Source organism: Maniola hyperantus, chromosome 9, assembly GCF_902806685.2.
Source record: "Maniola hyperantus chromosome 9, iAphHyp1.2, whole genome shotgun sequence".
NCBI classification, from domain to species: Eukaryota; Metazoa; Arthropoda; class Insecta; order Lepidoptera; family Nymphalidae; genus Maniola; species Maniola hyperantus.
Genome location: NC_048544.1, coordinates 14,343,067 through 14,355,171, shown reverse-complemented (window position 1 = coordinate 14,355,171; position 12,105 = coordinate 14,343,067). Strand labels below are relative to the sequence as shown.

Here is a 12,105-nt window from a genome sequence, read left to right as displayed (position 1 = left end):
TCTTATTTAGGTACCTACTTTATCATCAATAGTAACATCTATTTGAAAAGAGTTCTTTAGGCTTGGCAACTTTGTACGAACTAGCAAAATGAGTTCTTAAAATATATTTTGATTTCATGCCAAGTTGAACATTATAGAAACTCGATTATAATATTGCAACCATTGCCTTGGATTTCAAATATGTAACAACGTAGTAAATAACAACAGTAGGTACTTACATACTTTTACTAAAAATGAGATTTATTGTACTTATAGCAATTTTATTAGTGCAACATAACAGTGCCAGCCATCAGAAATTATTCAAAAGCATCAAAGTCAACACAAATAATGTCTGAAAGTGCACGAATAAGCTATGGGAATATACATTGAGTTTTATGAAAAACAATCGCATCTACGAGTTTATCAGAAACTGTGTGATATTTTAAAGTTCATGTATAGGGAATAATGCAGTGTTATTCAAGAAACTATAAAATAATGAATGTGATAACGAACTACCTAACATTGTAATCTACTAATTGTTACTTGTAAGTACCCTCAATTCTTATTTTAATGGAGAGTTTATTTTGAAAATCAGTAAACATATTTCATAATTACCTTTTTCTGACAGCCAAAGTTGGATTCTTGTCACGTTTGCCAGAGCGGAGCGAGACCAATAATTAAACCATTACGAAGTAGTATTTAGAAATTCTTTGAATTAATCTCATACTAATCTATGCGTTTGCCTTCACTTCACCCAAAGCCAGAAGTAAAAGTCAAAAGATTTATCTTACAAATCTAACACCAGACCATCAAAAAGAGTAATTTATTACCTATTTTGAATAAATCATTTGACTTTGAAATAATAGGTAATAAATTACTCTTTTTGATAGTCAGATGTTGGATTTGTAAGATATAGTGGTGATAATTTTTACGCAACTTAAAACTAAAGCTACGAGCATTCCAAACGCGCCCAGGTCTGAGAAGAGCCCACAACAAACTCAGCCGGGTATTCATTTTATTTGGTTGCATAAAGATTTGGTTCGAGTGTAATCAAAACGGCTTCTTCCGTCAATCCATCCTAAAACCAGTCAAAGGTGTATACTTACTCGGGTATATGTGTCCATCTATACAGTCCAGACACAGACCTCAATTACCTGTGAGTCCAGACTAAAAAATAATAACAAATTCCGTTAACAGAGTGGATGGATAAACATGGACGCCCGCTTCAGAATATAGGTACTTAAAACCCCTTTGGGTGAATATCATTACCCACCTTAGTGGGAAAACGGAATAGAGTCAGGAAAACGAATAAAACATTAAATATAATAATAATAATATCGTTTAATAATAATTAAATAACGCACATCACTCTCAGTAATGCCACGTGATATCCATAAAAAGTGTGTTCATATTATACTCATATTTTGTGTATCACAAATAACTTGAGAACATAATAAAATTATAAATATTCGATAAAATGCAATAAATAACCAAACAAAATATCTTAATAACAAAAACTTTTGAATCATTGCATTCACACTTTATCATTATTCTCCATAGAGCTGTGACCAGGATTTTAACAACACTTTTAGCTTATTATAAAAGAAAATACTATTAAAAGTTGCAATATACTGGTATTAAAAAAAAGTAAGTTCATTTAGATGGTAAAGATATAAAAAAAACCAGTGTTGCCAGATATGACGAATCCTACGAACGAGACCCTGAAATGGTACGGATAGTAGAAGAAAGATACGACGTTGCTGCGCCACCTGACTTGCGTACAAAAATCTATTATTTGTTGAATATTGAACTGTGGATAAAAAAGTTGATTTACCTAGTCGAATTTTGAGAAAAATCACAAATGACAAAAGAGTCCTAATTCTCGTTTAAGAGGTACGAAAATAATGTCGAAGATACGAACATGCCCAAAAGTACGAATTTCGTACCCTTCGGCAACACTAAAAGAACAGATAGCTGACAGATTATAAAAATAACGTGATGATTAAAAAAAAACTGATATATACCGATAATAATAATAGTTCGTAACGTTATTCGCATTTCGTGATAACTTACAATAGAACTTGTTTTAAAAAAACAAAGCTGCCCCTATTGTTATATTTACATTTCAAAATGTAGTAGCAACTGAATCGTTCATCTCATACTCTAAAACAAGTTAAGTTTTTCTCAAACATACTTTTTAGGCTGTGAACTCTTCCCGAAAGTCTCTTCATTCCTTATAAAGTTCAAACGTAGGACTTTTTTTGAGCTGAATATAGTCAGCTCAAAAAAAAGTCCGTCGAAATTCTTTTACTTTTGAATCAAACAGTTTTTAATTTTTATTGATTCCTGAAAAAAATCTAACTAAATGACTTATGAGGTTTTTGAAATGACCGATTCAATTATTATTTTACATTTATTTTATCATCATCAACTACCCATTACTTATCAAAGAGAGGTCATGAGTCATGACATCATACGATTTGATACTAAACTGACGTCCAAAGTATGTTATTTTTCATATAAGGATGTATATTATAAACAACACGTCATCCACAAAAACATGTTCTCAAATACTATTAAACTTAAGTGAAACTACAAAAATTGCCTAAAAAATTGACTACTATAAAAAACTTATGTTAATTTTATTTTCGTAGTCCCCTGGTCAACCACCCCAATTGTTGTAGTTCGGTTTACTTCTTGGCGAAGTCTTCGCCGGTTTTGATGTTCTTCAGAAGTTCTGGGATGGCCGCTTTTAGAAGTTGCTTTTCGTAGTCGTTGAGGTTTCCGTAGCCGAGGTTCTTCTCGACTCCGTTTTTGCCCAAAACTACGGGGTTGGCGAAGTAGGCCGCCTCTGTGAGGTCGGATTTAATGTAGGCGCATTCCACCACATTGGATTCGCCCTAGAAATTAAATTGATCGATTTTAATTTGATAAGTAAATTATGCTTTAGTTAAATTAAAAAAAAAAAAACAGTAACGCGTGTATTTTATAAATCAAAAGCGGTTAACTGCAAACAATAGTTTTTGAGAGCCAAAATACATGTGAAAAACTGTTGTTTCTAAAAAATAAGACAGAACTCTTTGACTACTTGGTAGTTAAACAATCCTCGAAAAAAGATGGCGGCATCACTACACAGCTGTGCTGTCAAAAATACCCAGCCTAGTGCCAATTTTAAAAATAATATAAAAAGTGATATATAATATAAGCCTAGAATTGAACCCTGGAGCTTACCTTAAGGCCCCTGAGTACCGAGCCGACGAGTCTCGCGCCAGCGTAGGCCATGGACAGCGTGGCCGAGCCACCGCCCGCCTTTGCTTTCACCACCTATGGAGTTACAAATATTAAGTTGGATGACTTCTTATGGTCCAAGACCCGTGAAAGCCAGACGTCACCGTTTGAATATAATAAACTTACTTAAAACTGATTTTTGTTTATAAAATCACAAAAACATTAAATCATTTTTAAAATGTTTATACAAGTTTATTAATGTCATGTTTCTGTAAATATAGTTTTAATGTAAGTGTTAGCGACATTGCTTTGCCTACAGTTGAATTTAAAAAAAGAATTACGGGGGAGATGAAAATGGCGGGCAGGAAAACCGGAGCTATTGATTTGAAGCAGGGAAAATTAGAATTTATAATTATGTCTTGAAGAAGTTAATAGTTTAAAACTAAGATTGAAGTTTATTAAGCATTGTCTAAATGGAATAAAGTCAGTTTCTATAAGTTGAGATAATTTTTATTATAAGTAAAGTAAGTTTAAATAAAATATTCTTTACTAGAGACCAGCCCCCGGCTTCGCATGGGTGCAATTTTAATTTGCAATTTTATTATGAAGTAACATAGCGCTCAAGTACACAGGTTTAAGGTACAGATTTTAAAAATTTAATTCAAAAAATTAGTTACACCTAAATTCAGTATTCACATCCTCTTCTTACTAATATAATATGAAAAGGACAGACACAGTTTGACAGTTTTAAATTTAATTTAGAGCTGTCAAACCTCAATGACTTTAGCTGTCAGCCGTCGAGCCTATTGTTTAAATTGGTAGCGTACGTTAAAATTTAGTCTTTAAATATAAAATTCATGTTTCGCTCTTTTTTAGCAATAATAAATAGAAAAAGATGCAGATACTCTAAATTTAGTTTAGAGAAAGACAACAGAATCGGCACCATTGTCAAAATTTTATCAGTAAGTAACGTAGATAGAGTAATAAAGCTAGATAAAGGAACGTTTGCTTTCTCATTCACACTAAAAAGAGAGCACAAATAAAGTTAAATTTGTTATAAAATTATGTGATAAACAGAGACGCAGCTAACCTATTTTTTGTCCCTTATTGTGTAACCGATTTTTACAAGGAAGGAATACAACTTTAGTTGCAAAACAAACTTTGAGAATTCGTGGCGTCATTGTATTTCTCATTAGTTACTTACGTGTTTTCACATAAAAAACGTTCAATACAAATACTGTTGATTGGTTAATCTATAATATAAAAATGAATCACTAAATGTGTTGCTCATCGCAAATCTCGAGAACAGCTGAACCGCTTTCGCTAATTCTTTTTTTATAATATTCCTTGAAGTACGAGAATGGTTCTTACGGAGAGAAAATTTGAATCGACTGTTAGGCGGAACGAAGTTAGCCAGGGCAGCTAGTAGTTAATACAAATATGGACTACCAAACAATGGTAATTGTTGTGTTATTCATCGTTACGTCGTGCTATCGCTATCTCATACGCGGTTAGACAGTACTTTAATCTACTGCAGTTATTACAGAATTTCATACCTCAGTGCCCGCCTCCTGGATCCTCTTGGTGAGCGCGTCGATCTTGCCCTGGTCGGACAGCTTGACGGCAGGCTTGCTCTGACTCAGCAAGGGTATGATGGTGACTCCGGAGTGGCCGCCGATGACGGGGATGGTCACCGTGCGGGGGTCCACGCCGTTGATCTCGCCGATGAAGGCAGCCGCGCGGACAACGTCGAGGGTCGTCACTCCTAGGACGCGTTTGGGGTCGTATACACCCGCCTGCCAATATCAGGGTTAAGTTAAACTCAAATGATGATTAAACCACATTAATTGTTCCACATTACTTTGAATAATTTATAAGAGTTTCGTGCAAAGATTTACTTTGCACAAAAGTAAGTGTGAATTTTTGTTCATTGTTTTGTGGACAAATACAATTTTTATCTATATCTTCCAAAAATATCTTTCTTTAAGGTTTAGTGGCCGCAGTGATTTATTAAACATGACAAAATTCATTTCAGTCTACCTAATTTACCATAATCATCATCATGATCAACCCATCGCCGGCTCACTATAGAGCATGGGTCTCCTCTCAGAGTGAGAAGGGTTTTCGCCATAGTCTACCACGCTGGTCATGTGCAGATTGGTAGACTTCACACACTTTTGAGAACATTATGAAGAACTCTCAGGCATGCAGATGTTTTCCTTCACCGTTAAAGCAAGTGATATTTAATTACTTAAAGTTTTAAGTAATTAAATAATTTTAAGTTAAAACGCACATAACTCCGAAAAGTTAGAGATGCGTGCCCCGGATCGAACCCCCGACCTCCGATAAGAAGGCGGACGTCATAACTACTAGGCTATCACAGATTATAGACGCGCATTATAGATGCTTTCACAATAAACAAACTGGAAGAAAAGACTAGCTGTACCACCTGTACATCTGCAGGCCATACTGGCTCCTTCACTCACCGCTTTGAGCACCTCTGACGCGATAGGCACCATGGAGTTGACGGGGTTGGTGATGATGGCCACGATAGCCTTGGGCGCGTTTTTGGCGATGCAAGTGGCCAGGTCGCGCACTATGGATGCGTTCACGTTGAACAGATCGTCGCGAGTCATGCCCGGCTTGCGTGGCACGCCTGCTGGGATCACCACCACGTCCGCGCCTGGTGACAAAATAAGGATTTGTGAGGTGTCATAGGACACAGAGAGAAGCAATAGTGAACTCACTCATATGGACAACAATATGCGCTGCCCAGTCAATAATCTTCTATATATATAAAAGGAAAAGGTGACTGACTGATTGACTGAGACTGACTGATCTATCACTGACGGTTGAATTTTGAAAAATCCTTTCTTAGCGGACGCCTACATTATAATAGCTATCTGCATGCCAAATTTCAGCCTGATCCATCCAGTAGTTTGAGCTGTGCATTGATAGATCAGTCAGTCAGTCAGTCACCTTTTCCTTTTATATATTTAGATATATGTATTTAGACTAGCAACTTGAAAACTAATTTTAAGTATCAAGTAAGTAATCAATCAAGATGGCCATATTAAATAAAATATTTTGATTGGGTTACTTCTCATGACCAGGGAGACCTTTGGTTAACCAGGGTAATCTTCATAACCTTTGGTTTTCCCCTGTTGTTGTGTTGTTTTAGTAAGTTGAAGTCAATAATTTTAACCATTATTACCTATACCATCATTAAAAATTACTTTTTTTTTCAATAATGATATTTTATACCCTTGAATCTTTATCTATCAGCTATCCAGAATTTGCACTTGACCGTGTAACGCTGCCTACACAAATATCTAGGTTAATTGCTGATAGATAAACTGTTATGTAACATACATTATGACATGACAGTACATTGTAACCTTTATACCTTTGATAGCATCGTCCAGCTGTTCTGGACCCTTGTGCCCGCTGACCTTTGCCGGAGTGTCCATGTGCGACAGGTCAGCGGCAACACCAGGGGTCACGGGTGCGATGTCATACAGGGCCAATCGTGTTACAAGAGCATTCTGCTTTAATAACAAGCCCAGTGGCTGACCGATGCCTCCAGCAGCCCCACACACCACAACTTTGAAGTTTTTCTACAAAATTCAACACCAATTTTTAATATTTTCAGCCAGATTATGGAAAATTTTTGCATGTTTTTTACAAAAGTTGGAACTGCTAGTTTACCTGGGATGAGGTACTGAAGTTTTTGACACCATTCTGTGCGGCCACTGAGGCTATGGGTTTTAACGTGCGAGAAAACATATTTACCCGTTTATTTCTATGGAATTTTAATTTATAAGATAATTTGGTTAAATGACGAGTGACGACCCCGCCGACCTTTGAAAGATAACTAGTGAAGTGCCTAGCATAGTGTTCTAGTGAGCAGTAAAAATAGTAGTGATGTATTTACGGTTTTCCAAAATTGTCAAAAAGTAATAAAAACGCATTGTGACAGAGTCCATCTAAATGAAAATGCTGAGTGATTAATGAGTATTTTTATTAATAGGTACATCAATCTCTCTAAAACTAATTTTAATGTTTACAAATCTTTACAAAAAACCGAAAGCGAATCGAAATATGGTTGATTCGTTATGTGTAAAATCCCTTGACTCTATGGTAAATCACAGGTGGTGTAAATGTTGGTGTAAATCATGTAAATAGCCTTGGATAGGTGACACTGACATTGACATTCCCAATTTTTTGACAAGCAAGCAATTTTGTTGATTTGGTTTTTTGAATAGGTAATTGTTGAGATTTGAGAAAATTAATAATTATTGTAGAATAAAATTGAGAATACAAAATGAATGTCGTTCAGGCTGTTAAAATGTATATAACAAAAATGACTGAGGAGAGTGGACCAGGAATGAAAGTTATTGTAATGGATAAAGATACTGTAAGTGCTTTTTTACAAGTAACTTCTTGCTTCTATGTAATTAAATTATATTGTATGCTTGTTTAAACAATTTTAGTAATATAATAGCCATAAGTTACAATTACACCCATCTAACCTCAGCTTGCCGGAATGTTACGGACTTAACACCTTTTATAAAAATTAAATGAAATAGGTAGTCTATTTGTTTGAATATGGGATGAGAAGTTGTTTGCAATACAACATATCCAGAGTCAGGAACCCCTACATATTTTTTGACAAAATAGGAAGTTGAGTAATAAAATAATGTATCTACATCTAATTGTTTACTTTTTAACTGCAAAAAAGCCTGTCTCCTAAAACAAGTTAGGTACATAAGCGGCAGCATATGGAGATATATGTACTTAACTAACATAGTATGTTATACTTATAGACCAGTATAGTCAGCATGGTCTTCAGCCAGTCAGAAATCTTGCAGAAGGAGGTGTATCTATTTGAGAGAATAGACAGTTATGCAAAGTGGGACAACCTGAAGCACATGAAATGTATTGTGTTCATACGACCCACCACTGAAAACATTGCCCTGCTATCCAGAGAGCTGCGCTGCCCTAAATATGGCGTTTATTTTATTTGTGAGTACATCATCATCAAATGATAGATATTTTTTTAATTTATTCATATACAAGTTAGCCCTTGACTGCAATCTCACCTGGTGGTAAGTGATGATGCAGTCCAAGATGGAAGCGGGCTAACCTGGAAGGGGCATGCCAGTTTTTTACCCACACCTCTTTGGTTTCTACATAGCATCGTACCAGAACGCTAAATCGCTTGGCGGCACGGCTTTGCCGGTAGGGTGATAAATAGCCACGGCCGAAGCCCCACCAGACCAGACCAGAAATTTAGAAATTATAAAACTCCAAATCCCTGCCGGGAGTGGAACATGGTACCCCCCACTATCGTTTCGATATGATACCCCGTAAAAACCGAAGGGGTATGGGTTTAAGTCAAATTGCCATACCCCTTGAGGGTTAGCCCGCTTCTATCTTTGACTAAATCATCACTTACCACAAGGTGAGATTGCAGTCATTGTATCTGAATAAAAAAAGAAAAAAAAAGATAGAGGTTCCCCCCGGACACCTCAGAGGGCACTAAGCTAATATTTTACAGAAATATTAATTCAGATTTCAGCAATGTAGTGTCGAAGGCGGACATCAAGACGTTGGCAGAATGTGACGAGCAGGAGACGGTGCGGGAAGTACAAGAGGTGTTTGCTGACTACTTGGCCGTGGACAGACATCTGTTCTCCTTCAACATTGTTGGCTGTTTGCATGGTATGTGTTTATTATTTATACTAGCTGATGCCAGCGACTTTGTACGCGTGGATTTAGGTTTTTAAAATCCTGTGGGAACTCTTTTATTTCCTGGGATAAAAAGTAGCCTATGTCACTCTCCAGTCAAAACTATGCCCATCACTATCACTATGCCCATGCAAAAATCACGTCAATCCGTTGTTCCGTTGCGACGTGATGGAAGGACAAACTAACAAACAAACACATTTTCGCATTTATTATATGGGTAGTGATATGGATAGTGACTATATGACTAGACTTTGTCCATGTAGATTTAGAACTAGAAAAATCCAGTGGGTGCTCTTTGATTTTCCAGGATTAAAAGTAGCCTATGTCTGTCCTGGGATGCAAGCTATTTCTGTATCTGTGGCCCGGCGCCACAATTGCAAGCAGATGGCGCTCCTCATTCATACGAAGAAAATAGATCTGCAATTATACATCAATTGGATACGAACCCAAGCCTTGACTACTCACGTCGCTCTCACTAGATGGCAGCACGGGTACCATCCTCGCAAGTGGAAGTAGAACATGCAAATCTGAATCACACTACCGGAGTTTTCTACAATCTGTTGTACAAATCTATATATAGAAGTTACGTAGTATGAATGTAGTATGGAGGGATATCACTACAACGCTATAACGCTATGGTTTAAAACGCTAATAAGATTCACTTTGCTTGTAGGTCGTTCGTGGAACCAGCAACACTTGCAGCGTTGCTCCCAAGGCTTATTAGCCTTGCTCCTGTCTCTCAAACGCCGCCCCGTCATCCGCTATGAGGCCGGGTCGGAGGCGTGCTCGCGGCTCGCCGAGCGTGTGCGCGAGCTTGTCCGACGAGAGGCCGTGTTGATGGATTACAATATACCATTCAACGGGGATGTGCCGCCGCCTCAATTGCTGATACTGGATAGAAGGGATGATCCTGTCACTCCTTTACTAACTCAGGTACATATAGTTCATAATATGGAAATAAGAACTTTTATCGATAAATCTAAGGTTAGAAACTTTTTCTTTGGTAAATAGTTGATCTCTTAAATTAGGAAGACATAATTGATTACAGTTATGTCTACCTAGTTTAAGAGATCAACTTAACATACATAACTTACATAATTGATAACTAAGTAATCAAATGTGTGTGGGACTCGGACATCCCACATCAAAACATTTGCATCTTTGTCTTTTTAATATTGCTAAACAAAGGACATAAATTGAATTTAAATTAAAGACTCTTTCTTAGTGCTAGTCTACGAATTTTAACACTATGCTCCTAAAGTAATTAGGTTTGACTTGACAGTTTCAAATAGGGTCTTGGATATAAAAAATCATGTGATTTTTATATAGCTTATGGGGCTGAAATTCATTATTAAAGAGAACAATTTTAAAAAAATCATGATTTATTTTTAACATAATTAATTATTAACGTCACCATGTAAGGAAAGCGATTAAAAACGTCACAATTCGTAAACATCTAATATTTTTCATTTTTTAACATATTTGTATGTTATAGTATTAGTATATTTGTATATTAGAGTAATAGAATAGAAATATTATATTTTGTGTTAAAAAATTATATGTAATGTAATGTCATCGTCGGCTTATCTCTAATTGAGTATTTGACTCCAATTTTTTTATTACTTTATTATAAACTACAATAAAAATAATGACGTAAATTGAAAAAACTAATTAAATCGATCAAATAACAAAAACTTTAAGCATTTAAATATTTCTGATTAGACAGAGATAGCGATATAGCATTTTGACGTCACACCTTACTAATGCCATAGTAGCTTCGTGCGGTTTCATACAAATTTTCGTTTTGCGAGAAAGGGATAGAAGCCCCTCCCACTCCAAAATTAAAATGCCTGTAACTTTGTAAACCTTTGTTGGATTTTAATATTTTTTTCAGTGTACGTCATTATTTTTATCATAGTTTATAATAAAGTAATAATATTTATCAAATTCAAAAGTAGGCAAATACCCAATTGAGATGATGAGAATTATGTTTTTGACGAGACAAACTGGTTCACAGTGGACATACCAAGCGATGGTTCACGAGCTGCTCACGATCAACAACAACCGCGTCAGTCTGTCGCATGTGCCAGACATACACAAGGACTTCAAGGAAGTTGTACTGTCCTCTGAACAGGACGAGTTCTATGCTAAGGTACGATACAACTGTAGTAATGTACATCGACATTTAGAAGGAGATAGCAGATTTGTAGATCGTTTTCCCTGGTGCTCCCTGGTGTCTCTGGCGTGTTAACTAAAGGTACATTACTTTCTGCCGCGTAATGGACTTTTTGCACAGATATTTCCAGATATGCAACTAGCGTGGCCCCCTCAGTCCCTCTCGCTCAAGCAGAGGTACTTACTTGTGTGTTTAACTTATGTAACTTATATAACTACTAGCTGATGCCTGCGACTTCGTAGGCGTGGATGTAGGTTTTGAAAAATCCCGTGGGTACTCTTTGATTTTCCGGGATCAAAAGTAAAGTATGTCCTTTCCCGGGATGCAAGCTACCTCTGTACCAAATTTCATCAAAATCGGTTTAACGGGTGAGCTGTGAAAAGCTAGCAGACAGACAGACAGATAGACAGACGGACAGACACACTTTCGCATTTATAATATTATTATAGTATGGATGTATCGAAGTTGACCTTAGAATGATATAAAATAAAATAAAAATCTTTTTTATTCGAATAAACTTTTACAAGTACTTACGAATAGTCGGATGCATCTACCACTGGTTCGGAATGCCTTTCCTACCGAGAAAAACCAGCAAGAAACTCGGCGGTTGCTCTGCTATAATATTGTGGTATACCTATATATAATGTAAGAATGTTATATTTTGCAATGCCCTGACAGGGCTTCATGTTGTAATATTATAATATTATATTTTATGATGTAAGACCTGAATGCAAATAAAGAATATTTCGCAGAACCTGTACTCCAACTTTGGTGAGATCGGTCAGACCATCAAGTCTCTGATGGAGGAGTTCCAGAAGAAAGCCAAGAGTCACCAGAAAGTGGAGAGTATTGCCGACATGAAGAACTTTGTTGAGACATACCCGCTGTTCAAGGTATGTGCTGGTTTATTGGAATCCCAACAGAATGGAAGTGGTATAGTGCATATAAAATACTTCCTACGTGCCATTTTA

At 36.4% G+C, this 12,105-nt stretch overlaps 2 protein-coding genes across 3 annotated transcripts in view; one reads left to right on the top strand and one right to left on the bottom strand.

The window, feature by feature from the left end:
* Positions 1–1,300: 1,300 nt before the first annotated feature.
* Mdh2 (malate dehydrogenase 2) lies at positions 1,301–7,090 on the bottom strand. The gene is made up of 6 exons (XM_034972303.2): positions 6,916–7,090; positions 6,614–6,824; positions 5,694–5,890; positions 4,764–5,003; positions 3,211–3,303; positions 1,301–2,879 (listed from the first exon to the last, which is right to left on the bottom strand). The coding sequence occupies exons 1-6, from the start codon at positions 6,991–6,993 to the stop codon at positions 2,670–2,672; spliced, it is 1,029 nt and encodes a 342-aa protein (XP_034828194.1). The 5' UTR covers positions 6,994–7,090; the 3' UTR covers positions 1,301–2,669.
* Positions 7,091–7,352: 262 nt separating this feature from the next.
* The window catches only part of Vps45 (vacuolar protein sorting 45), an 81,647-nt gene continuing 76,894 nt past the window's right edge, over positions 7,353–12,105 (top strand). For both annotated transcript variants that reach the window (XR_011237125.1, XM_034972292.2), the window contains exons 1-6: positions 7,353–7,624; positions 8,034–8,232; positions 8,782–8,931; positions 9,632–9,891; positions 10,976–11,110; positions 11,887–12,027. Coding sequence is in view for 1 of the 2 variants with exons in the window: in XM_034972292.2 (XP_034828183.1) it covers positions 7,532–7,624; positions 8,034–8,232; positions 8,782–8,931; positions 9,632–9,891; positions 10,976–11,110; positions 11,887–12,027 (978 nt within the window). In the remaining variant the exon portion in view is untranslated. The remainder of the gene's footprint in view (positions 7,625–8,033; positions 8,233–8,781; positions 8,932–9,631; positions 9,892–10,975; positions 11,111–11,886; positions 12,028–12,105) is intronic.